This window comes from Musca vetustissima, unplaced genomic scaffold (genome assembly GCF_032173495.1).
Source record: "Musca vetustissima isolate MV318-11 ecotype Yass unplaced genomic scaffold, APGP_CSIRO_Mvet_v1 utg4709, whole genome shotgun sequence".
NCBI lineage: Eukaryota > Metazoa > Arthropoda > Insecta > Diptera > Muscidae > Musca > Musca vetustissima.
This window is the reverse complement of record NW_026888605.1, coordinates 432,911-460,731: the sequence shown is the minus strand read 5'-3', so window position 1 is coordinate 460,731 and position 27,821 is coordinate 432,911. Positions and strand designations below refer to the sequence as shown.

Below are 27,821 nucleotides of genomic sequence, written 5' to 3'. Positions count from 1 at the left end.
CAAATGTAATTGCAATAAAAAATCATCAAAAATCAAACATAAAAAAAGATAAACTAAATAAAAAACAAACCTCTAATTACAATAACGGTGCGCGGTTTAAGCGGTCTTTCGTGATTCGTTTACAAGTGAATAATCCACGTTCAGCACACACAACACAACTCATCCCCTACAAAACAACTGATTTAATAGCAACCACAACAATTACAATAGTTTAAAAAAAATAAAAATTAAATATCTGTAAATGTTTCAGTGATAGCAACATCGGCTGACAGGTAGGCCGGCAGGCAGACAGAAATAAAGTGCATCAATTACTGTGAAATTATAAAAAAACGAAAGACCAACCAAACAAACAAACGTGCATACACCTCTGCATGTATGTACTACATGTATGTCTGCGTGTGTGTGAGTTTTCTAATGATTATAGTTAATTGAAATTGAAAATTAAAAAAGGAAACGCAAAGAGAAAAAAATAGCAAAAATACAAGAAATTCAAGTGAAAAAATTGCAACAACAACAACAACAGAGCAATCATATGTAAATGTAACAGACAATGGATGAGTTTATTTCTTAGAATTTAACTGCATAGAAACGAATCGAGGAAAAAAAACAGAAATACAACTACCAACAATTACCAGTGTAAAACAACAATAATAACAACTAAAGCAACAACGTCGGCCCCAACTGACAAGCTCTAACATTGCTGCTGAACAAACGAAAATAAATTAAATCTGTAATTACACATGAGAGCAAAAAAGATTGTCTAGGAAATTAAAATTACATTGGGAAAGCGTTTTTCTTTGTTTTTTCTGTTTTACTTGCCAAGCAAAGGCAAACAAGAAGCACCAGCTGCCAAACGAACAAACTTGTTTGAACATCTGGCCAACCAACGGCAATAGCAAAAAAGAAAGAATAACGCAAAAAAAAAAAAAACGTTAACTATATCAACAAAGTGATTCAATACTACTTACATTGTTCCGAAGAAGCTGTAGCTGTAGCAGAAGCTCAAGTGGTGTTCTTCTTCTGGTTTTGTGTTTTTTGCTATTGCGAACGAACGTGTTTTCTGATTTCAAATATCAGAATTTTAAGCCACGTTTTGAGAGCCTACCATGGCAGTATCCTGCCCTGAAGTAATGTACGGTGCTTATTATCCATATTTATATGGCCGTGCTGGACCCAGTCGCTCATTTTATCAATATGAAAGGGTAAGTAGCAGTGAAAAAAAATATCATAAACAAAATCAAAAAAATTCAAAATGTTTATTCAAATCTTCCAAACATTTAAATTCTGAGATTTATGATATTATATATCTAAAAAACAAACACTAAATTACAGATTTTTGTTTTTTTTTTTTAATATCGAAATTGGGGAAGTACCGTTGTATGGAGGCATCCCTAAACAGTGGGGCTATATTAACAATTTTTCGTAGGAAGACTTGCTACCCATTAGGAAATGAAAATATTGTGGAGGTTATAAAACGTGAACTAAGACCTACTAAATTGCTACTATAAAAATAAAGTGCCTGAACATAAATAAGATCTCCAAGTATTGCAAATTCTGACAATTTCTGTAACTCTGATCCAGCCACTATCTCACAGGGTTCCTAGCCGGTGCACTCAACTCATCTTTCTGTACAATATTTATGTTTAGTTTTTAAATCGATAGGAATATATATGAGGGAATATATTCCTTGCAGTATTTTCACAAATCCTTGCTATTTTTTACTAAATACTACTTCAATTTATTTTCTTCGGCAATAGGAAATGCAGTATTAGTAAAAATGGTATGGAATTGGTGCGTATACGTTGTGACAATACTTATACGAATCTTTTAACCCAAACTAAAATATCAAATTTTATTGTTTTTCAAAATATATTTGAGTTCATTGCCTATGTAACAATTTTCGATTATCTCCTGATTCAAATTCTAATCCAAGAAAATCTTATAAACCGTTGCTGAACCGTAGAAGTTAATTCACCTTTAGTTCGGTCAATTTTTTCATATATATGCTGAACGTTACAATTACTGCACCGATATCTAATCACATCATCATGATATGTCTGAGCGGCAAACTGAGGTCCAGATCGGACAATTCCTAGTAGGTCGAATATGCTAAATACTCAAAGTCCATTGCTGCGTATACGTTGTGACAATACTTATACGCACGCGATAACTAAGTTGAATATTATTTCGTTGTACTGAGAAAACGTTCCGTATTTTTGCCGATTAATGGAAGTGACACTTTGAGTATTAAATGAGTATTAAAAAAACTATTGCATAATTTTTCTAAATTATACTCCAATATATCCTCATGGTTTCAAAGCAAATATTTGCTTCTACTTTCTTCCGAGAAGCTGATTTTTAGATTTTCAAGAGATCGGTAAGGATAGCGCGGCACTATTTCGGAATGTGTTGATATATTTTAGAATTTTTCTCATACAAAATGTTTGGAATGTGTTTTCATCATAATCTGATCTAATGTCAGAGAGGCCAACTGAAGTCTATTTTTCATTGCTGACAATACTTATGCGCATTCTTTACGCCAAATTAAAATGTAAATTTTGTAAATTTGGTTTTACAAAAATATATTTATGTTTAAAGACAAAAAAAAAATTATGTTTTAAAGCATATTCTGTTCATGCTGTATACTTGTATATTTGTTTAATAGACTTTTTAGGATTAATGTGGGAATACCGGCCAAATGTTTATAGTGCATTGCGGCGTATACGTTCTAACAATAGTTATACGCATCCTTTACACAAAAATATAATGTAATTTTATTTTAACAAAATATATTTAAGGTTAGCCAAATTATTTTTGAAGAGAAAAATAGGTTCTGTATGGAAACATATCATGTCTACTTTCGGAACGTGTGGCATTTGTTTTCAACATTATTTGGGATTCTTAAATTATAAATTTAAAAAATCAATTTGCTTCCCATGATACATTTGATAGCTTTGTTTAATATTATCTGGCTATTCGGACTGATCTGATCAAATATATTTCAAAATGTCTACAATGTTTTTGGGCAGATTTTAATAAAAGTGACCAAGCAAAGGACTCAAGGTAGTGAGAGCACATTCTATCACAAATATTCTTAAAAATGTAATTTTAAAATTATACAATCACATCCCTCAAACAAACTATAACACCTCAATATGATTCCCTTTAAAATCGGGTTTATTTCTTTATGTTTGACCCATTGCTGAAACAATTTTCCCACGATACCCATATTTGTATGTCAAACAGTTTGCTACGACCGCTCTTGTTTTTTTTGTAGGTTATCACTATGGATAAAATGCCCAGAGTGTTGTTTTTAGCCAACAAACACAAAAACTCTTTACGATTAAAAGTTCAGTTGTTGTTTTTTTTTCTTTCTTATTTTTCGATCTTCTTTCTTTCGAAAGGAGTTGAACGAAAAAACTAGCTGTCGCTTCAATACAAAGGGATTCCAGTGTCCAAAAGGCCCCAATTATACAAGGCCACAGCATTAACTACGAATTGACATTTCTTGGCAAAGTCCAAAATTGAAGAACAACAAAAATGCTCAAGAGTGGTTACCTTTTGCATAAGCATGTTGCATACAAGTCCATGTATGATGATGATAACAGCGGCAGCAGCAGAAGCTGCTAAAAGTAGCATCAGTCCATGTTGTGGCATGGCCATGGAGGAGTAACATTTTAAAATTGCTATTCCTTGTTTTTTTTTAAGCTTGTTTGTCCTGCAAATAAGAAAATCCCCAACTCAAAGAAGAAGAGGAAGATGAGCAAACAAAACAGAACGCAAAAGACAAAGTAACAAAACGTCGTTGTTGTTGTTTGTTTGGTATCATGTTTTTGGTAATTTATTGTCTTTGCCGCCATTAGTAGGAACGTTGGTGTCGGCTGCCTGTTCCTCGGTTTTTTCGTTTTGATCCAACCATAATAGCCGACATATCGCCGTCTGACGACCATACAAATACAAATGCGTAATGTGTGACTCAGAATAAAGATTCCCCAAATAAAACAAGAAGAGAAAATAAATTTTGAAGCACCAAAATTCACTGAACATCCAGAGCATTGACAACGGCTCATCATCATTGTTTCGTAGGAGTCGTGCTCTTTGTTGAGACAATCCATTTTTTTCTTTTGGGTAGAGAATTTGTCATTTAAATAAAGGCGTAGTCATAGAACTTCTAATGGTGGGATATTACTTTGAGGTTATGGAAACTTTTAGTAGACAATGGTCGTATAATATCAAGAGTTACTTGTTTAGTATAGTCAATCTGTACGTATTATTGTTGTCAGAACGAATACGCATCAGATCATTGTTAACCCATTTTATGAATAGATGAAATGTTTGACAGTAACAAGTTAAAAATCCAAAGCAATGTCGCAACAATTTAATTTAAAATTTTTAGTCTGCATTCTCTCTAATAACAAATATTTAGTTAGGCCTTCTATATACCTCCGGATTTCTGTCTAAGTCGTGAAAATAAGGGGTTTATTTCCTCCACAATATGAAATAAAGTCCCACTTGTAACGTAAGCAGAAGATGATTTTTAGATATTACAAAAATCAGTCTCCATTTCAATGGACCCATGCAAAGCTTTTGTCTATTTGAAGGATGTTGAGATATTTTTTATACTGAATAATTAATAGAGACACCAACTACGTACATGATTAATTAGCACGATAACCACGTGGAAGTTTGATCACTATAAAATTCTAATCAAAGCAAATGAAAATCTTAAACACAGTTGCGGATCAGTACATGTTGAGTAATCTTTCGTTCGGTCACAATATTCCACAGAATAGTGTCCGAAGTTCGAATTGGAATTACTGTGCTGCTGTATTTTCATATCATTTGAGCTTCGTCATAGCATGTCTAAGTTGCAGACTGAATTCTAAATAGGTTGTCAACTATGCAAAATACATAAAGTAGATATTTGTATCGTCCATTGTTGCGTATACGTTGTGACAATACTTATACGCACCATTTACACCAAATCCTGTCCCCATTCAAATTTCAAGTAAATATTTTTTATCTACAAGGGTATATTTAACACAAAAAAAAAAAAATGGGAGGTGTCTGTAAATGGCCAATAGGATGTAATGAAAATTGTCAGAAAGTAAATTCTATAAACAAAAGCATGCCTATTTTAATCGTGGTAGAACCTTTTTACTGCGTACATTTAGATGCTCTGCTTATTTCCCAGTACCATGTTTGTATGGATCTATGTACCAATAATTTACCCGTTCAATAAAATAAAAATAAATATGTGTGGATGATAGAGATCGTTTTTTGTGCCCACTGAGAAGCTGAAGTCATAACCTAGTCGATTGTAACTATAGTTTTTAAAATATATGGAATATTAGGGTTATCTTGTATATGAAGAAAATTAGGCCAAATTTAAATGTTACAAAAATAATTTACTGAACACTCCTATTTAAGCTACAAATTTATCTTTTTGCCTTCATATGCTTCCCCAGTTTTCCTCTGTTTTAAGGACGGCAGTATATTCTAGTTGTTACGATTTTTGAAGCTGGGGTATAGGTTAATTATTTCCTATCTATTTAAATTTGTTCTATTATAAATTTATTACAACAAATTATTTTTTTTTAAATAACTGTCTCAAAAAATCATACATATTTCAAAAAATATGTATTTCAAAATTCCTCAGCTCAATTATGTTCTAATAATGAAATACGAAAATATTTCACACCAAACAAAAACTGAACATTTTTCGAATTCTTGCAAAAATTAACAACTTTTTCCCATGATTGAAGGAAGGTCCACAAGAATTTCGAACTATAAAAATGAAGAAGAAGAATAAACAGAAGTTACACACTTTCACATATTTGTTGTGACTTCTTCTAAAAAGTAAATCGCATTGTGTTAAAGACAAATAGCTCTGTTTGAGCAACATCCAGTAGTGAGGAGGGTGGGGACGAGGTAACATAAACGATTTGCTGCGATCTTTTACTGATCTGTCAGTTGTTTTAAGCACATAATCAATGTTTGGTCTTATCAACGAACACGATCGGTAAGGAGAAAAAAGTCCAATTGCTTGACGCAATGGATGAGAACAATACCAAAATAAAAGAGGCGGGTGACGGGGCGAAGGACATTGCACAACAAAAAAGTGCAGTAGCACAGATGCCGGCAACAAAAGAGCATCAGTATTCAATGGACTGATCCTCCCTCGCCACCACACAAATCCACAATTCTTCTACATTGCTAAGAACAACAATAACAACGAATGTATGAGCCTGGCCCAGGGGGCGAGAGAGTGAGGAGAGGAGTGCAATGCGAGTGGGAGCATGATCTGGGAATACCATTTCTTGTATTTATTTTTTTGTGAATTCTACAAGAAATCCCTATATTGCATGCTGCCGAGGCACATACATTGCCAGGTTTGTTGGCTGTTTGTTGGTTGTTGTTAGGCTTTAGCCTCTGTTGTTGTTTTTGCTGTTGCTGTTGTATATACCAAAAAAGTAGAAGCGTTTAAACAACAAAAGGAATTCTTTGTGTCTCTTTTTATTTTGGCCAATCGATCGCATTGATATTTTTCCCTTAAGTATTTATCGGTTTGGCGTAGCATACGTCGTCGATCGGTACGGTTCGGTTTTGTTTGTATGTCTGTCCGTCCGTCTGTCCCCACTGAAGTTACCCGGTGACTGTTGTGTTGCTTTGAAAATGGCCAAAAGTATTTTGCCAAGTTATTAGGTGAATTGATATTTCGATAATGTTCTACCAGTCACAAACAAAATCACACGGCATAAATCAAGCGATAGGGTTTTTTGTACTTGCAGTTGTGTGTGTTTGTGTGCGTGTGAGGGTTTGTTTAGCATCATTGCCAAGCGTTTTGCGTTTTTGTTTGTCCACCACACGCTCCAGTTGGCCAGGTATGGTTGTTGATGGGCATCTCCTTTGAAAGTTTGTCGGAATAAACTTCACACATTGTTTTAGTACTGCCAATATTGGTTCCACAACGAAGTGAGGACATTTCAAATATAGGCAGGCGGTGATGAACAGAGATAATGAAACAATTGCTGTGGAAAACAGAGGCGGGGGGATTGGTTGGGAGTAGGAAAATCGAGAAGAAATTGGTGAGGTGAGGACATTTCAAATATAGGCAGGCGGTGATGAACAGAGATAATGAAACAAATGCTGTTGGAAAACAGAGGCGGGGGGATTGGTTGGGAGTAGGAAAATCGAGAAGAAATTGGGACTACTCTAATAAGAAATTTTGAAAAATGGATGGAATCCATGTCCATATATAATAACAGATTAAATCAATATTTTCCATATAAGTCCATATTTCAATTCCTTATGAAACCAAGAATTATTCTAACAAAGCAAAAAATTGGCGAGAAGTCAAGTCAAAAAGTGAGATAAAACCAAAATTTTATCTCACTTCGATGGAGGTACATTTGGATGTCCTCAATTAATTGTCCACCAATATACGGTCTTCTTGGATTCTTCACTTTTCTCCAATCCTTGCCTTCTCAATTGTGGAAGAGACGCCGTTGAACACGTATTGTGCCTTAACTTAGTGTAGGTCTGAGTTGTCACTAAAGATTTGTCCAAGCCTTCCAAAAGTAGAATCCCATCTTCATTCTCCTTCCTGCAGAAGTCGTCTGACTTATTCACCAGCACTGTCTTGTTGTGCAGAACAAAGGCATCGATCATGCGTTTTATTGTGAACTTCCTGTCCCAATCTCTGAGAGGTAGCAGTTTCTTGTGGTTGAGGAATCGCCCATATCCTCACCAGCTCTATTTTGATTATCTCGTTTGTGGAAACAATGTTCCTATTTTCTCAGGGCTTCCATGCCTGACGACGTCTCAAACATAAACATTAGATAGTCCAGATCGGCTTTCCAGTCTATCGGCTTCCTGACATTCCCGGTCTTTATGGAAGATTCCGCCTAAGTCCAAGGACTTTAAATAGGAAATGGCTCAGCTTAATTTTTTTGTAAGCCGTCGGAAAGCCGTTGCAGTTTTGTCATTTATCTGATATTCTTGAGACCTAATCCTCTTTATTGCTTCCAAGGTAGTGAAGGGAAGGCTAGGTTTATTCTTCTGAAGATCCAGGACGAACCGCTCTCATTTCATCGGTTCATCTTGGTCTGCACAGGCCTCTTTGCCCCAAATACCTCCTTCTTTCTTGTCGTCAGCTTGACAATATCCTAGCTACCTTCATTAAACATCTTATTTGAAACTTCTTTCCTCCAATATTCGATGTAGGTCTTACATTCGTTTTCTGACTTGGAATTTGAGTACCCACCTGTCTCAGAAGGTTGGGCTGGATTGCTGATGTTCTGTTTTTGACCTCCAAGAACTTGAATTTTTAACTACAGTCTTTCTGTTGGAAGATGCGCCTAAAACTATGGGTGCTATTCTACAAAACATGGACCGATATATGCCAGATTAAAGATAAATATTTTGAAATAGATTAAATATTTCAACAGACCGGAGGTCGGAAATGGCTAAATGGGATCTTAGGTGTACATTTCGAGGTATCGCAAATAGAATGACGAATTAAATATACACTAAATTTTATGGCGTGTACAGTGTTCTGCCTTTTATTGTGATCGTAGAATTACAAATGACACTGAATGTTCAGAGTGGCCAATTGGGCGCCATATATCTGAATATCTATAAAATCTATACCATGTGTGTGATATTGTCCCGAAATTCCATGAATGTGGTTATGAATAGGTAGCTCCGACCTCATATTCTCCGAATTTAGACCAGTAACTGTTTAGTATTTCAAAAATAAAACCGAGCTCTTGGGGAACTGTGATTTTTTTTACTATAAAATTAACGGTAACTTTTTTTTTAGAAACTACTTAACAAATTTTAACAACCTCCTTAATAAAAGAAGAATACTTAAAGTAAGTGTAAAAGAAAACTTGACATCTTCATTACGCGGATGTGTTAAATAAGCCTCTTAAAAATAACTTAATTTTCCATAATGACTTGGCACAATTATTACAGGAAAACTACTGTGTTTTCTTTGTATCACATTTCCCACCCCTTGAGATGACAACAAGATTTTCAAATAAACTCCAAACGAATAGCTCTAAAAACGTTTTCAAAACATTATAATTAGCAGGCAGCTAAAGTGGCGAGTAAAACAAAAACTCTTTATGAAAACAACCCAAAATTATAGTAATAATAACAATAATAAAAATCATTAGGGGAAAGGGGAAATACATGGATGGAGTGCTAAATATTCCCCAAAGTAAACAAAACCGTGACTCGAAGCAAAGGCGCACCCGCACTTCACGCTTTAATGTATCGCCTGAATGGCTGCCATTGTCGTAACATAAATCAATAAATGAGGTGACAATAAGAGCGGCGAGAGGGGCCATATGTTTGTGCCACTGTCATTGAGTGTGTGGAGAATACAAATCCCATAAATCTCATATTAGGTGATCATTATGGGTTAACCCATTATTGTTTGCCACTTAAAGTCCGTGGCTGCTTTTGACTCCGACATCGAAGAGGAAAAGGGGGAAAAGATAGAGTTCGACAACTAAAAGGTGTTAAATTAAGTTGAAAATAATTTTCGTTACAAAATGGGACAGAATTAAATGATGCCTTTAGTGTGCCATGCACGAATGGTATTTTTGGGGATAGTAATGGCAAAGGGAATGCAACAGCGGCAACAACATAAATTCCCTCCAAACATGTGTGCATTTGACATTAGCAATGAGGTGACAAAAGGATGGGGGAGACTTATTTCAGTGACATGATAAACATGACCTCAAGACCTAAGACCTTAGAAATTAGGCGACTTAATGTTAATACTTTTGTTGAAAAAATGTGCGGACACATAAATATATCGAATATGCATTTTTCTTAATTTATTACATTGCGTCGAATGTAGGAAATATTTTCTGATTTATTTATTAATATGTTTCCTGTCTATTATAGTATAAAATTTCGAATTTTCGGCAACAAATAAAAAGCCATATATTTTGGGATGTTAACGCATAGATTTGCTATAATTGATTTAAGTAAAGACAATTTTCAAATGTTGGATTTTTTAGATATTAGTAAAGCACTGATTTTAATGTAGTTTTTATACCATAAACCGCGATCCCTTTTTCGATGTGAGAAAATTCCATTTCCACTACAATATTTGAGTCATAAAGAACGCTCCTTTGGTTTCAATGAGGCTTGCCCCACGTTGGGCGTCAATAAAGCAACTCGAAACACCAAGATTTAAAATAATGTTGGCTATCCTTGTTTTAGGAACTACTTCCAGCTTATGATCTAGTCCATCAACTTGGGCAAGCGTGGGTAATGATCTTAAGCCTTCAGTGTTCGCTAAAGCGAAATAGAGCCGGATAGTCCAGGACTCGGAGTGAAGCTGATTTTATTGAAATTAAATTGAGCTTAGGTACTACTTATGAGAAGCAAGATCATCGTCTAGTATTGGTTGTGTAATAATGTAGTAGATTCACAGATGTAGTTTTTTAGTACTATTTACAAAATATTTACATAGTTAACCGTTAATTTCAAATGTTTAAAACTGAGTTGGATTTTAGTATTTAAATGATCAATAAAACGTATGTGTTTATACTATTGTAATTAAAATTTGAATAAAATAGAGTTGATACGCTTCAGTCATTATTAAGAAATCGTCGTTGATATTTATAAAATATATTTTTCAAGGCGTGGGTATTTAAACAAATTTAAAGGTGGATATATTAACCCTCACTTTTGGATATTTCAGAAGAACTTTTTTTCAAGGAGTGGAAAAATAATTTTTAAGGCTTAGATATTTTAAAAGAATATTAAATATTTTTTAAGTAGACACCGTTAAAATATTTTTATAAATTTTTAATTTTTATTATATACTAAATTTTTTTCAAATTATTTAACAACATATTAATTTTCTAGACTCAAACAGTTTTTACTTTTGTCGAATTAGTCGAAATTTAAAATAAAGAATGCTTGTCCATATTTAGCCCTGAGGCATTATTTTCCTCTTTCCAAATCTAAAGAAATTGCTTGGTAGAAATTTCGCTAAAATGATGAAGTTGGTTACCAAATAAATGTTTATTCAATTATTAGTTTTCATACACGTTATTGTACAATATTATTAATAATAAAATATATAAAACATCTCCCTCATCTGAGTAATTAATTAAATTAATTAAAAAGCATTATATCCGGATATAATATACAAGTTCAAGTGATATTCCAAATTACGCACAGAAAAATCTATAAATATATTTTGTATCTTGAACCCGGTTGTTTTTTGTTTCATTCACAAAATTTTATGAATTATTTTAACATGCATTCACATGAATGAATGGATGAATGCATGTTCATTTATGCTTGCCATAAAATGCACTGATTAATTTGTAATATCCATAAATGAAGATAACAATTTGTTATTGTGCTACTAAAAATAATAATAATATATAATATCACAACAAATTGTTTATTAAAATATTTCCGTTTTTGTTGCAAAACAATTTTCTATTGACACTTTCCAATCGACACAAAAAACAATAACAAAATAGTTTCTCCATAGATGTGTACGGATGGCATTCAGCGGATGATTTTCACCGGTCGATACTTATGTTTATTATTAGATATATATACACAGATGTGTATGTGTGTACGTAATACAAATATCTAAGGCATTCTTAGACAATTTTTAATGGCAGTTGATGTGTGTAAGTTTCATACAGTATGTACATATGTATGCATGTAGGGAAGTATGTAACCTTATACACGTTTTGTGTCTATTTTCAAATTGAATGAAAAAGGCTTTGTTATAATTATTTTGCCTGCCTGCCTGCCTGCAGAGAAGATAGGGGGCGATATTGCCTACATAATAAATATTATGGTTTGACATGTTTTATAGATACTCATGTAGGTTGGTATGTACGTGTGTGTGCATTTTTCCATTTTCATAAATTAGCCTAAATGTGTCATATGCAATTAACTTTGGCAAAAACGACATTGGTTAAGAGACAATGCCAAAATAAAAATAAAATAAAATAAAATGCAAAGCTAATGAACTTTTTTGCTAAGTGATTTTGTTGTATGTTATTGTTGTTTTTGCTAATTTATTTATTTATTTTTTTCGTTCCAGTTTAACCAAGACTTGTATTCATCGTCGGGTGTACAATTGGCCTCATCGAGTGCCTCGGGCAGTTCACATTCACCCTGCAGTCCCATTCTACCGCCATCGGTGAGTGCAAATGCAGCGGCGGCAGCTGTTGCCGCTGCCCACAATACAGCGGCTGCTGTGGTTGCAGCAGCGGCCCAAACTGCAAATCATGCCTCCTCATCCTCTAGTTTAAGTGCAAATTTACCCTTGAGTGCGGGTAGTAATGGTAGCGGAGCTGGAGCCGGCGGTGGTGGTGGTGTTCCCAGTAGTAGTCATGGCGGTAGTCTGGTCGGCAATGTTGGTATAGGTTTGGGTTCAAATCTGTCAGGATCTGGAGTGGTACATGGCGGAGCGACGACGGGTGGCGGTCTCATGGGTCCCAGCAGCCTAGGCAATACGTTACACAGCAGCGGCAGCCGAACACATACCAAAGAAGAAGATCTGGGTTCAGTGGCGCGCAATGAAGCTGAAGGTAGGTAAAATATCGAAAGATTTTGTTGCGTACAACGACCGATTGCGCCGTTTATTTTAAAAGTGGTTTAAGTCCATTTTAGGTTCTGATACAAATGTTGTTTTTTTTTAGAAATGTTTAAAAAAACATATTACGTTATATATTCGATCATGTTTAAAGGCACAAAGTCAAAAACAAAATGAATTCCACTTGACAATATTTTTGAAACAAACTTTCAAATATCTCAACATAAGAAAATATAGACTTAAACCCCATTCAAAATAAACGTCTTAAGTACATACTCATAAAAAATTGGTCAGGACCCTTATGTGCTGGCAAATCATACACTTAATTGCAAAATTTCTGTTAGGTGTTAGGTTAGGTCCTTATATGGATTATAACATTTGTATCAAAATTTTCCTGCGAAGAAGTTATTGGCCCAACAAGAACCATGAATGCAATTTTGGTGAAAAATGCTGGTTAAATTTTTAAAATACCAAAAGTGGGTCATAGGCCCATTGTGTCTATGTGAAAACAATGACATATTTTGAAAATATTTCTGCGAAATTTTTTTTTTAAGTTTTTTTTTTTTTAATAGTTAGGAAATGGAATCTTGCTGTAATATGGAAGCTATGTAAAAACATGCACCTTTGTATATTGAAAAATTTCTTCGCAGAAGAGTTTCATCAATTAAGAATCGGGAATACCACATTACACCTACTTCGGTTGGAAAATGTTACCGGAACGCTGATTTTAAATAATAATAAGTTTACATTGTACTGGATTTCGTTAACCAGTGGGTTTAAGTTCTCAATTCCATATACATATGTCAAAAAAAAAAAAATTCTTAAAAAGTAGGTTAACTCAGGAAAAAGTTATAATTTATATGCCGTTTAAGTCCTGCATTTTGAGATTCAATATATGGATCCTTAATCCAGAATCCTTAGTATTAATGCAATCTACTTTAAAAAAAGAATGGTTACAGATTTCGAATCAAATCTACAAAATCAAATCTCATCTCCAAAAATTTACAATTTTTTACTTCAAAAATCATTTATTTGTGTTCAAAAAAAAAAAAATCACATATTTAAAACACAATAAATCATGTTTGGCATATATGGAGAAAAGTGTGGCTTAAATCTCAAACCGAAATCAAAACAAAAAAATGACTTTTGGCTTCAATCACTCAAAATATGATTTGATTTTGGTTCGCTTGTAAAAATCAATGTTTCACTCAATCATTCAGAATTATGCGTCCGAGATTTTTTTGTTTTGGGTTTCATGACTTCTTTTGGACACAACAGGGATACATATGGCCGGGCAGTCAGTTATCCATCCATCCATGCGTCCAGTCAGTAAGTGAGTGGGCATGTGGTGTGGTGGCGCGTATAATGATGCTCCACAACAGCGTGTAGGCTACCATTTGGAAGTCAGTGTGTGTGTGTGTATGTGTGTGCGTGCGTTTGTGTGCCACCAGCACACCAGTAGGCAGTACTCTATGCTGGACAACAAAAACAACAACAACAAATGCAAAAAAATGTTTGGAATGTCGTTTTATTTAATATGGTGTCGAGTCCATCTAAACGTTTAGCATTTTCTGGTCGTAACAGTAGCTGAGACGTTGAGATGCTGTGGCATTTATAAATGAACAGCATTTTGTCAAGTTGTGATTAAACAAATATGACTGTTACAAGTTTGGATCGTTTTGTAGCTGTGAAAGCTATGAACCATTGAATGTAACAAAGTAACCGATACTCGTCATATTTGCACAGATATGAAATATAATATAAGTGGGAGAATAAGTAGAGGGAAGGGGGTAGATAGAAAGAAGAAATTGTGTTAAAATTAAAGATTATAAAGATAACTAACAATTGCTTTAGAGAGATAAAGAGAGTATACGGTGAGAGTCTAAAATAAGTAAAAACTTGAATGGAGAATCCAAGTAAGAAGCCAGGGGGAAGTAGTCCGATTTTAATGTACATTTAGTGCCCAAGAAAGAGACATACTTTTCACACAAGAGAATACCACGATTCTAGGTTAATTGGGAAATAACTTAAGAGTATATACCATTGCCAAATAAATGTAATATTTGGAGATCTTCCACAACTTCGTGTCCGGTCGAAGTGGGTCCAGAAGAGTTCTATTAAAAAAATATGAAATTTTAATACTCTTCCAAATACCTGTTGGCAGGTTATTTTCACCAGAAATTAATATTGGACCCTCTCTATTAATAATATTCTGCCCAGTGATGCTCATTTAACTCCTTCGCATGAAACACTGCCGCAGCAGCAGCACACGTTGCTAATTAATTTGCAAATTTTTCAGATAGTTTGTTTTTTTATTCTTATAACACAAACTCACTATACATATAGACAGAACAGTAGGGATGTATATTAACAAACATTTCAACATACATATCTACGATAAGTAACCAAAGCAGACAAAAGTAGGCAGCCAGTGACAGTGGCACTGGTATGTCGGAATGAATTCCAAACAAATTCCTTGGCTGATGCTATTTATTAAATTTGAGACAAGCATTTATAAAAAAAACAACAACAAAAACACGCAATAACAGCCATATCGACAATAATAATAACAACAACAATAAGGCAAAAAGCAGAAAATACGCGAATTATGATGATAAATAAAAAAGCGATTTATATTTTTTTTTTTATAAATGAACTGACATTAAAAGTCATATTTTTTTATTAAACAAATTTTAAATTTTCTTAAAAAATAATTTATGAAAAAAATGCATTACATTTTTTATTAATATTTGTGTTAATAATTTATAAATGTTTTTAATATTTTTTCTTAATCCTTTGTTTTTTTTTTCAGCACGTTTAGTTGGCGGCCATCATCATCATAATGAGTCATCTTGTTCCTCTGGTCCCGATTCTCCGCGCCATCATTCTATGCACCCTAGCGGTGGTCCTGGTCCCAAAGACATGGCCCTGGACACATCGGGCAGCATAAATGCCGGTCAGGGGAGAGCACAGTATTTATCAGCAACCTGCGTCGTATTTACAAATTATTCCGGTGATACAGCTAGCGTGGTGGATGAACATTTCTCGCGAGCTCTTAATAGTAGTAAAGGTGAGTACCTGAGAAAAAAGCGCATATATTTTTTTCGTCTTTTTAATCAATTTCGGGACTAAGGGAAATTTCCCATAAATAATACATTATTAAAATCAATATTTCAATTCCAAAATTGTTGATCATCATAAAAGTGGCGTATGTAACAAATGCAACATATGTATGGTATATTTACAGCTATTAAGACATTTGCCTCTCCATTTCTCTCAAATGCATGTATGTCTGTTTGTTTGTCCACGACATAGTACTTTATCATTTGTTAAGATCAAAAGTGTTTCAAGCTGTCATGTAAATGTCATGCACAGATTTTACTCGATGTTGATGGGGGCTGCTCTGCTGATGCGGAGCCTCAATTTAATGAAATACGAAATTACACATATCATTTGCTCATTAACAATTGGGAGTAAACTGCGATCTCCCTACTTTGTCAGGATACATTTCACTTCATTGCATTTAAAGGGCCCATTTCATGTCCAAATCGCGCGCGACTGTCTTCTTTATTCGTTCGGTTTTCAATTTCTTAGAAAAAGTGCCAACATGACACATAACATGAGTAGCTGTGCCACCTAATGCTTGTTTGTGGTTGTCAACGTCGTCATCATCGTCATCAGGGATGTGGGGCTGTTGCCAGTGACAGCCACTGTGACAATGCCGCCACACATCTTAATATAAAATCTCAACACCAAAGAGTTGGAAATGGAACGTTTTCTGGCTTGCTGTTGCCCGTGATTGTCTTTTGTGGACGGCTTGTTTATATTTTTTTGTTGTTGAAGTACTTTTTTTACCACTACATCATCTATATGTGTCACATGGTGGTAAAAAGTTTCTTAAATATTGTCAAACTTTTGACAAATTATAATTTTATTAGGAGATTGTGTTCCATGTCGAGATTTTATTAGGGAATAATTTTTTAATTTGTAAACTTAGCTAAATGTTTATATCATGCGTAACTCTTAAATTCAGGTGAGCTTCATTGTGTCTATTTATTGGATTACCCTGTAAGATCAGGTGAAATATTCTTTTGTTCTGAAACATATTAATAAAAGTTTTTGTCAAAAGAGATTTGGAATTTGATTTGAATTTTCTCTTTGCTGGATCCCTCACAACATAATCATTCGATAGCAGAGGAATAATGAATTCGTCTCCTGTGCCACCGTTTCAATTTGCCTTTGAAAAAATTAAAAAAAAAATTGGAATTAATTTGCAGTCCTTTCCTTCCTTCAATACATGTAATACAAAAGTAATCATGTCCTGATTTTTTGAAATATTCTAACATTTTGATATGTGAACCTAGGTCCTAAGAAGAGTAAGTTTTCTAGACACTATAGAGAAGCCTTCAGCTTTTTAGGACCAAACACTTGCAGGAAACGAATAAAATGTACCCAATTTAATAAAGCTGTTTCTGTAAATGTAGTATCCCGCCCTTTATATAAAACCTTGCCGCCTTTTATATCAAAAAAATTTTTTGATAATGTCTGTCTACGTAATTGGAATCAATTTTAATTTTCCGACTACTGCAATTTCATATTTAACGTGTTTTATTAATATTATCCCAGATTTCAAACTCTGATTCTCTTCAAACTCTGATTTAAAAACATCTGTTTAACGAACTTCATAAATGAATATTTTTTGGAGTTAATCCATTTCGACTTGTTAACCACTTTATCTTTTTATTATTTTTTATTATTTATGGTTATTTAAAAATTCAAACATTTTGCTTTGCCATGCCAAAACAAAATTTTGAATTTTTCTGAGCATATCAGCGAACATTGCAAAGCAAATACTTTGGCCCATAATCGTCGAACTTGTCGTTGTACTACAACACACAGTACGGGCAATTCGGTCTGCATTTTTTTTTTTTTTTTTTTTTTGAAGAGGTTTGTTTTAATTCGTTGTGTTGTTGTTGTTGGGGATTTTGTTTTATTGTGTGTTTTTTCTGTTCTCTGTTTCCTACAACAAACAAAAATAATTCAAGCAAGCAAAATTTCAGAGACTTTTTGTCGGTTAAATGCGAACAAAAATAGAATGGAATGTGTTCGATCGACTAAAAACAGAAATCGAAAACCAAAAGGCAACAAAACGAACAACAACGACAACAAATCGAATAAAAAAAGAAATCATGCAATTCAAAGAATTTGCATTTACGAGTATATCAAAGCGGCATCTAATTAAATTGTTGCTTGTTCTTCTTATCGTCGCCGGCGAACGGCGAATTGTGGCTGAATTCTGTTAACCCAGTCAAGAGATAGAGAGAGGAGACCAGATCAGGCCAAAGCTGTTGGTACATACTACCCATTTACCATCAATTGCCAATACAACAACAACTGCCACATATTTGTTGTTGTTGCTGCTGCTGTCGACTGCGAGTAGATTTGAGTTGCAATCACACAGCCATATTTTCTTCAACCAATGCGAGCAAAATGAAACGACACGAAAAAATACCTTTTTTCCCTGCTTATGTTCGGCGACTTCTTCAGCTGGTTGCAGTTTTGAGGCTGGCTGGTATTTTTAGCCAAATAACAAATGTGATTGCTTTTAAATTGTTTTCATTTTGTGATATTTTTGTATTTTCCCACTTTTTTGTTTTGTTGGCTCAAGTGAGGGGATTTTACAGAAATTTCAAAGGGGAAGGTATGCAATTGTCGTTGTTGTTCTTTTTTGAATTTTACCGGGGCACATGTGCATACGGAAGCACATACAAACATTCATACCTACTATTCGTACACCCGTCATAGTATTTGGCTTTTGGTGGGATGGTATACGACTACTGCGATCGATTGTCGTCAGTTGGTTGGCTAGCTGGGCTAGCCTAGCGAGCTGAGTAACTAACCGACTGGCTAGCAGAGTGCGGCGGTCGTTGGCTAATTGAGTAATGAATGCATTTAAAAACCGCCATGAATCCAAGTGGCATGTGATGGTATTCGCCATTGGCATATGAACGGAGCAAACTGGCAAGCGTTTAGAATTCCGTCGACATTTTACAACCAAATGCCAATGTAACAATAACAACAACAAGAAAAGCACGTCAACCAGACAAGACGAGATGAGACGAGAAAAACGCCAAAAAACATTCGTTGATGTTTTGTCAACACCCAAAAGAGCACCCCAAAGCGGAGTAGACCAGACCAAGGCAGTCAGTTGGTCGGTCGGTCAACCGCCAACACAAAACAGCCAAGCCACCTTAAGCTTGCAAATGTTCGACATTTTTTTTTTGTTTTTATTTCTTAATTGGACATTCCTCTTCCACTCATTTTCTGATTTTCGTTTTTTTTTTATAAATTTAGCAATAAAATGTAAATAAGTCGTGTAAGTGATCATAAAAAATCAATTCCTAATTTTCAATTCGTAAACAAAAGTATTTGAGAAATATTTTGTGTGTGAGTTGTGGTTTTGGGCGGGCATCAGTTGCCTTATGTTTGCTCGGGTGCACTATTAGCAGTAACACACATTTCGGGTATTTGGAATTGATATTATTCTCACGTAGCCTATTTATTGTAAGGATGCTAACAATTTTGTAATCGATTTAGAGTAAGGAATACACTAGATATTAGATACTTCTCCGCTAAGAATATACGAAAAATTTTAGAGATATTTGGTGTTGAATACCTGCTACATCCGGTTAAGAACTTTTATAGGTTTATGATAAAAATCTCAGATTTTTTTAAATTATTTATAAAATTAGCTAATTTTTTGGAGTGCCCTTTTTCATAGAAACAATTTCGAAGGCATATGATTTTATTAATTAAACCATTTTTCATAGAAACAATTCCGAAGCCCTATGATTTTATTATTTAAACATCGGTTCCTTATTATTTCTTTAGGGTCCAGAGTATTTATATAGTTTCCATATATGACATCGGGATTTTTTGAAAGGCTAGTTGCATTTTTTGTGGTATCGATTGCACCCTTTCAAGCATAATCAGGGCAACGACGCATTTGTACATATTTCTATGGTCACAGTAATGAAATTCTATGAGCCTTGGTAGGAATGTTATTTCCTAGACCCAATTGGACTTGAAAAGTGATTATTTTTTAGAAAAAAAGTTCGCGTTTTCCCCGACATATGGTAAGGAGTAAAATGGCCGGGATTGGTATGTCGGCCCGGGTCCCCCGAAATGAAATTTTGTATACTTTGCTGCCTGGGGAAAACAAAGCATTTATTTAGATTTATTAAAATGTCGACCTTTGCAAAGGATGTTACCAAAATTATCCCTCATTGACTTTGATTAAAATTTCTTAAAAAATCAGTCGAAATATTGAGCCAATGCCCAGAAAAATACTAACATCTCTGTGTTTCATTGTGAATTTCTGTTCCCCTTTTTTCTTGCAAACATCATTGTCATGCTACCGACCTGTTCTAGGTACACCATATATTTAATTTTAAATACAACATTCAACAACAAGCGACCTTAGACAAAACCAAAAACAAAACAAAAAATGTATATTCTAAATAGCAATAAATTAAACTGCTCGTTGACGATGATAAACAATTGCAACGCTTTTCACATTTCGCCACCGTGTCAGCTGGCCCTGGTGGTCGTGGTGCAGGTTGGTGCTCTACAATATCAAGTAAAATATATTTATGTATAAACGGCCTAGCATAAAACTTACAAGCAAAAGTTCAATAAAACGCTCATTTATTATTCATGTACGTCGACAAAATGCGACGTTTTATCATTGAAGAATGACGCTGAAGAATTTTCATTAAGAAACACATACACACACGCACAAGAAAACAATAACAACAACACAAGCTGAACTCTAGTCATGGTAACTACCAGTCAGCCAACCACCAAACAAACCAACGAAGGACCAACAAAACATTCTCCTATTTCCTATTCCAACCTACCACCATTTTACCTTAACGAGCACACACATACATATATACACTCTTTGCCACACATAATGCCATATTAATGTCACGCATACACAGTTAACATAAATAACAAGTATTCGTGTGCCACAAATACACAAAACGTGAGCCGCCCTACTAGAACAGGTCCTTTCCTTTTGTGAATGAAAAAAAAAAAACAAAACAAAAACAAAATACGTTTCGTATGAGCGTAAAGGAGGAGAGTAACAAAGTCAAGACAACTTGTATTTTACAACTGTGGAGTTTTGCTGCTTGGCACCTTTTGGCAGATTTGGTAGAAGAGGCACCCATTTCAGCTCCCATTCCATGCTGTGTTAATTCCATACAGAACAGTAGTAGCTAGAAATTGAATGCTCGCACACGTTGATGTCGATAGATGTTCCAACACACCAAAGACCAGTAGTCAGTTGCCGTTTGCTGTAATCATTGACTTTTAGCATCAATTACCACAAAACAACATGTTTAAAGATGCCGTCCAGTAGCAACAACAACGTCACAGGGTGCAACAGCGTTGGTGGTGTCTGTGTGTATGTTTTTTCTCCTAATCATTGATGTCTTAATAATTTTGGTTGGAAATTCGTTGTTAAGATACCTGTCTTAGTTTTGGTGACAAAAGGTCAGTGCAATTAGAGATAAGAATCATGAGCCCTAAAGGGAAATGAGTTTTCGGTCAACACACAAAAAAGGAGAACTAATTCAAAATTGACCACCTCGTTGGTGGTATTTTTTTAGAAATAGTTATCTTATCTTATCGACTTATCTTACAATTCATTTAACTGTTACACATTTGAATTCAGGGACAAAGGGGAAAGGATGACAATTTTTTAAAGATGAAAAGATACGGTAGATATGTATGTCCTTGCCGAACAAATGTCATAATGAATGTAGACATTAGCAAGTAAAAAAGTTCAGTCGGTGTTTCTACAGATATATACCCACAGCCTATGGTTTGGAATTGAACGAGGTTTCGGATTTTATTTTGATCAAGTCGGCTATTTAATTCGCTTCAAATTAAATTTACAAGTCTACAAAATGTTGACCCTTTCTTGGGGGAGGCACCAGAGGAAAGGACAGGCGGGTCCCACCTTTGGACTTGATCTAGGTTTGGCGAAGATAATAGGTTGCGATGGGCTTTCCATCCTGATACTGTATTTATAAATAATGAAAATCTTTAAAAATTTGTGAGGGAGGTACCAAAAGGAGTGCACCACTAGGTCCCATCTTCGGACTTTCTATGCTTGGTAAGAATAATAAGTTGTACAAAGTTTGGTTAAAATCAGGAAGTCCGTTAGCACAATTTTTACCATTTTGCGGGGGAGGGACTAGAAGGAGTGGACCGATAATCCCCATCTTCGAACTTGAACTATGTTTGGAAGAAATATGTGAATGTGAAAAGAGTGGATGAAGACGGCTACGCCCTTCGAGAATTATGGTGACCGATGATGAACAAGATTCCAAATTGTCTGAAACGGATTTGGTCTAAAGAAACATAGGAACTAAAACCAATATTTCGATGAGGCACATGTTTGCCGTATCAGAGCGTATATACTCTCATTAGCCGTACGACTGAGGACAGAAAAATTCGCGAAATGAATACGAGGCCTGATCAAAAATCAACCGTTAAGGTCTGAGCAAAAAATTAATCGTTTATTTATCTATAAATATTGTGTCCCCTTCCAATTAAGCCCCCTCTTATGCCATAATTTTCCTCTTCCACTTTTTGGTATAACCAATATCCAATACCCTTCCCTTTTAATCGGAGTTTTCAGTTTTGGGAAGAGGAAGAATTCAGTGGGGACTAATGCCAGTGAATACGATGTTTGAGGCGTGTGACCTGGTGCAAAATCCGTGATAAGTGTTTCCACAATTCTGTGAATTTTAGATAGCCAACGACACGGCCTCATTTTTCAATTTTTTTTTTAATTCAGCCGTTTCGATTTCTTTATTTTTAAAATACCTGTAATCGTTCCGCTCTATAGCCAATTCAGTTGGGAAAATACTGAAATTTGGACTCATATTAGCATGTATATGTATTGCCGTAGGAGAGCCCATATATCAAATTACTTTCAATTCAATAGAAAGTAGGTCACCTACATCCCCAAAATACCGAAATGGGGGCATAGCAAATCGTGGACCGATATAACACATTTGCAATAAGAAGGAGTTCATCTGTAGTGCTGCCTATATCCTCCATCTGAAGAATTTCAAGCCATAACGCCGGTTCATTCATCTTTATATGAAACTCATATTTTTTCGAAAACTTATTTCACATTTCTGTAATAGAATTTATTTTTCATTTGAAAATAAAACAAAAAATATTCAAATAAAAAATCAAATAACTTTTTAAAAAAAACCCGCCTAGTCGCCAAATCCTTTTGTAGTTCGAAATAATATGACCATAAGTCATTGGCGTTTTGCTGCTGATGTCCTCCGGCATACCAACACGTATATCCTTTCTTGCTTAAAATGCCTTGCTTTAATGACTCTGCTGAACCGAAGCGGTTTATTTTCGCTTTAAAAGCAAAGCATCAAAGACGCATCAGAATTTCACGAAGCACAGAGAGTGGAGGAAAACAAAAAGAAAACGTTTTACAGCCACGACAATGATGACGACAATTGGAGCTCATGGTTGATGCCGATGATGGCGAGCATTCATTCAAACTCGAAGTTCTGCAATTGTAAGAAATGACAAAAAGGTTGGATGGGGATATATGGCTGGCTGGTTGGTTGGTAGTTTGGCAGCACCCCACCATTAGCAATTTTTATTTTATTTTATGTTTTGAAGGCAAAATACAGCTGTGGTCCTTCCATGCGGAGCACGACGAAGAACGACATGCATAAACATCACATCACAAACTGTATTGAAAACAAGTTGCCAGGAATGTTGTTCTCCAAATCTTGAATGCAACAGCAGTTTGTTGAAAATGTGTGTGTGTGTGTGTGTGCGTGTGTATTGGGAATATATGTATTTTTTTATTTTTTGGAGATACCGCCGTTGTGATGATGAGTAAAGGGAACTGCACGGCACTTCCACTATATGTGCCCTTAAATGCATTCCTAAAAATGTACCACATTTGACTTTCCATTTTCAATGAGAATCGCATACGATTTCCCTCTCTCGCGCCGCCTCCTCCTTGCAGATGCAATGATGAAGAAACATTCCTGTGTACTCGTTAGTAAAGGCACACTTTTCACATGTTGGCAAATTTTCATGAATTCGTTATTCGTTTCGCTTCACTTTGTTGTAAACGAGGAGTGTGCTGGTACGACTCCACCGCCTTCTCCTCCTCCCCCGATCCATGTGTCGTCCCCTATTTGATATCCTGCCCGTTTTTTGGTTGGCGATTTTAATCAAATGGAAACTTGTTGGCAGTTGGTGGTGTTCTGCAGGCAACAAACCATAACGACCATAATGAAGATGCTGAACATTTTTCGCAATGCTACAGCGGTTTCAAGGCATTAGTTCTTAATCAGGCGTTTATTGTCACCAAAGTTGGATGATTCACTTCCATTCTATTTATGTTGTTAAATAAAATATCGTAATTTTGTGTTTATCTTTCGTTTCAGATACCACAACTCCTATGTCTACGCGAAATTTCCCACCTTCATTTTGGAATAGCAATTATGTGCATCCTGTTACAGCCACCACACATCCTCAGGTGAGTTAAGGGCAATAAAATGTCAAACTAAACAGACACAATTTTAAAATGTCCTTTATTTATTTATGTTTTGTTGGCGTATTTTGCAGATGAGCGACTTGTATTCATCGGAGGGTGGTTATGCCACAGATCCCTGGGTACCTCATGCCGCTGCCCATTATGGCACCTATGCTCATGCCGCCCATGCCCATGCAGCCCATGCTCATGCCTATCATCATAATATGGCCCAATATGGTAGTCTGCTGCGTCTGCCCCAACAGTATAGCCATAGTTCAAGGTAAATTTTTGATATTAAAGAAAATTAAATCGGATTTTAAATGAAATTGAAAATGAACGAATTTCACCAGAATGTTTACATAAATTAGATTTAGAATCGTTTATTTTGATTTTTTTCATTCTTAAGATTTTAAAAAATTAATTTGTTGTTGTATTTGTTTTTTATTTATTTATTTTTTAGACTGCATCATGATCAACAGACAGCACATGCGCTCGAAAGTGCTGCCGCCTACTCTAGTTACCCCACAATGGCCGGTAAGTTTCATGTTTTTTTCTTAATTCAGTCTAAGATTGATTTTTTCTATAGAATTCGGGAGTTTGAAGGTATTTCATTATTAAATCTTTGGAAAAATTAGACTACAAATATTGTTAAACATTAGGGATTATCGACATTCATTCCTTATCGATGTTCATTTTAATGGATTTATAAAATTTGTACGCTTTTTGTAGCATATGTACTATTTTTTGTGTAAGGAAATAGCTATTCGAAAGATCTAGATTTTTTTAGGGTTTCGTTGTACTGAAAAGTACAAAATATCGATGTCGTTTATAACGACGGAATTCAAAAATACCGGAAATTTAAGAGGTTATCATTCTTCTGTACTATTTTATTTTGCAGTATTTATGGTGAAATATTGATTCGAAAATCTAACATTTTAATGTTCCATATATATTTTGTACAGAAAAGTACAAACTTGTACTATTTATGGTGCCAGGAAATACGTATTCGAAAGATTGCATTTTTTATAAGTTCTACATACTTTTTGTACTGAAAAGTACAAAATTATTATTTGCAGTACCATTGAATATTATGATACTACAATCGAAATAGGCCAAAACGACGAAATTCAAAAGTTCAGGGAAAGGTAAGAGGTTACCATTTTCCATGAAATTTTGTACCTTTTTTGTACCTTCTTTATTATTAATCCTATTTTTGTACTATTTATGGCGTTGGGAAAATACATATTCGAAATGTCTTGTATGTTTTTAGTTCTGTACACTTTTTCTCACTGGAAAGTTCGTATAAGTATTTTTTTAGTACCTTTGCACTACAGTCGAAATCAACTACAGTCGATATCAACTACATTTATATTTTTTACAAAACTGTACAGATTAATTTAGTTAATATTTTTTGTACCAAAAAGTTCTAATTCTGTACATCTAATTATATGTACTTGGTGCAAAAAAATAAAATATTAGGATTTTATAGAATTTTTTACCAGAAAGTACACAGAAAGTACACATTCGTACTTGGTGCGAACAAAATGTGTACGAAATATTGTACTATCTATACCAAATAAGTACACACAAAGTTGGCGATGGTCTATGTTAAAATATTTATGGAATGGATTTATGGAATGTTTTCAGCACAGAAATTTTTCTAGCTCCAAAATGATAGTCACTTCAGTTGAAAATGAGCCTAAAAGTTTCAAAATACCGAAAATGGGACTTTACCGTTATATAATAAGTTTTACGCCATCCAAAATCTCAGAATGCCAAATTACAGCAACTAAGATTTGATAATGCGCCTACGACCATAAATAGAACTGATATATGGATTTATATTGACAATTTTATCTGCAATTTTCACTCACTCAAGAAGTTATAATGTAAATTTACAGTCACTTCGGCTAGAAAGCGCTGTTGAAACCTTCAATATAGCGAAAATAGGGAACTACAGTCATGTTGAGGTTATAACTAAACGTGGGCTTATATTGAAATATTTTTTCCATAAAACAACGGGAAATGTTAAATTACTGGCACCACGATTGTATAGGTTGTGACCTTAATAGGGGGGCTCAAGAAAATGGATCGATATTGACATGCCTCTATTGTTCTTCCATTTATCAAATTCTAATTTATATTTTTTATTTAATTAATTCTTAAATTTTTTCTCTTCCATTTTATAATTGCAGGTCTAGAAGCCCAAGTTCAAGAATCCTCAAAGGACCTGTATTGGTTCTAAAATAAAAACAAAAAAACGGATGGACAAATACTTCTTCATTGCAATGGAAGATGGAACTGATGACCAATAAGCCAATCAACTACGACCAAGTCAATGGACAAAACCAGGACTAAAACGAGTGTAGTTAAATAAAAGGAAAACGACAAAATAGAAACGAAAACAAAACATTTGAATTGAAAGTTCTCAGCAAAAAGTATTTTGAAATTGATTGTACTTAAAAGTCTTAACTGAACTCATTTTCCCCCCTTAAATAGAAATTAAAACAACAAGAACAAACAAAATCCCAGACTAATGTGCAACTACAATTTTTATTTTTAATTTAATTTATAAATAGATTTTTGTTAATAGCAAAAGAAGAGAAGTGAAAACTCATTGAAGAGAGAGGTGGAGTTCTGCCTACGAAGAACTTGTAATTGCATATATACATAAATATTTAGCTATGTAGTCATACAGAATTTATTATTATTAATAATTATAAATTAAATATAATTATAAGCAAACAAAAACAAGAAAAAGAATAAATAAATCTAATATAGAAATATGTAGTTTAGTTATGATTATGAATTTTATGAAATGTAATTTGTAATGTATTGGAAGAATGGATGAATTGTAGATGATTAAAGAATGATAAAAATGACATTAATGAATGCAACAAAACAAAATAATAAAACAATAACTAAGCTAAACAAACAAACCAAGCAACAAACAAGACAAAAAACAAACACACAAACTAGTTTTAAAACAAATAAATAAATGATAAAAAACAACAGAAATTACAAAAAATATATAAAACAAAAATTTAAATCCAATATTGAAAAAAAAAATAATATTTTGCGTTTTATTTTTATGTCTAATATCAAATATTACATCATCTGGAAATGTCTACCTTGGGGAGTTAAAAATCGTGTGGAAACTTCTTCTGTGGCCTTATCGATCAGAAATCACAACAACGTCACAGAACTTTAATTCCCATTTGATTGTCGATTTTGTTGTTGTTGGTTTTTGTGTGGCGCATCATTAGCGCAGGCGCCTGATGCTACACAACTGATTATTTATTATCTCTGGTTTTATTTTTTAGCTTCAGTGGCCGTTGTTTCCCATTTTGTCGTGGAAGAGGAAGACGTAGTCGGGCACTCCACGTTTGCTGTTCGACTGTCTATTCCAAAGATGCATAATTAATGACAACTGTAAACAAGATTGTCAGATATAATGTATCCTCGGAATCATACCGGGATGATTACTGGGGCGACAACAGTAGTCATTGTTGTCACAAGACGAGGGTGTTATAAGAATTTTGGGAATTTTATTAATATAAACGGTTCACGTGTTAATTTAGCACCCATAAATTACTCAGGGACCTAAATCACAATGTGAATTGCCGT

At 34.5% G+C, this 27,821-nt stretch overlaps 3 protein-coding genes across 3 annotated transcripts in view; 2 read left to right on the top strand and 1 right to left on the bottom strand.

Annotated features, from left to right (window-relative positions):
* Positions 1 to 27,821, top strand: part of LOC133336442 (protein wech) — a 199,589-nt gene that overhangs the window by 74,149 nt on the left and 97,619 nt on the right. The window lies entirely within an intron of this gene.
* LOC133336463 (protein seele) overlaps positions 1 to 27,821 on the bottom strand; it is a 162,416-nt gene that overhangs the window by 88,729 nt on the left and 45,866 nt on the right. The window lies entirely within an intron of this gene.
* Positions 1,038 to 26,509, top strand: LOC133336452 (protein vestigial). The gene is made up of 7 exons (XM_061544750.1): positions 1,038 to 1,202; positions 12,101 to 12,590; positions 15,408 to 15,665; positions 24,106 to 24,197; positions 24,287 to 24,474; positions 24,655 to 24,728; positions 26,390 to 26,509. Exons 1-7 carry the CDS (start codon positions 1,107 to 1,109, stop codon positions 26,437 to 26,439), a joined length of 1,248 nt encoding a protein of 415 aa, XP_061400734.1. The 5' UTR covers positions 1,038 to 1,106; the 3' UTR covers positions 26,440 to 26,509.

Excerpts from the sequence above, each read along its gene's own strand:
- LOC133336452 (XM_061544750.1), top strand. The coding sequence starts at position 1,107 with ATGGCAGTATCCTGCCCTGAAGTAATGTACGGTGCTTATTATCCATAT. Across the intron at positions 24,475-24,654 it reads CAGTATAGCCATAGTTCAAG|ACTGCATCATGATCAACAGA; the intron begins GTAAATTTTTGA and ends TTTATTTTTTAG. Across the intron at positions 24,729-26,389 it reads TAGTTACCCCACAATGGCCG|GTCTAGAAGCCCAAGTTCAA; the intron begins GTAAGTTTCATG and ends TTATAATTGCAG.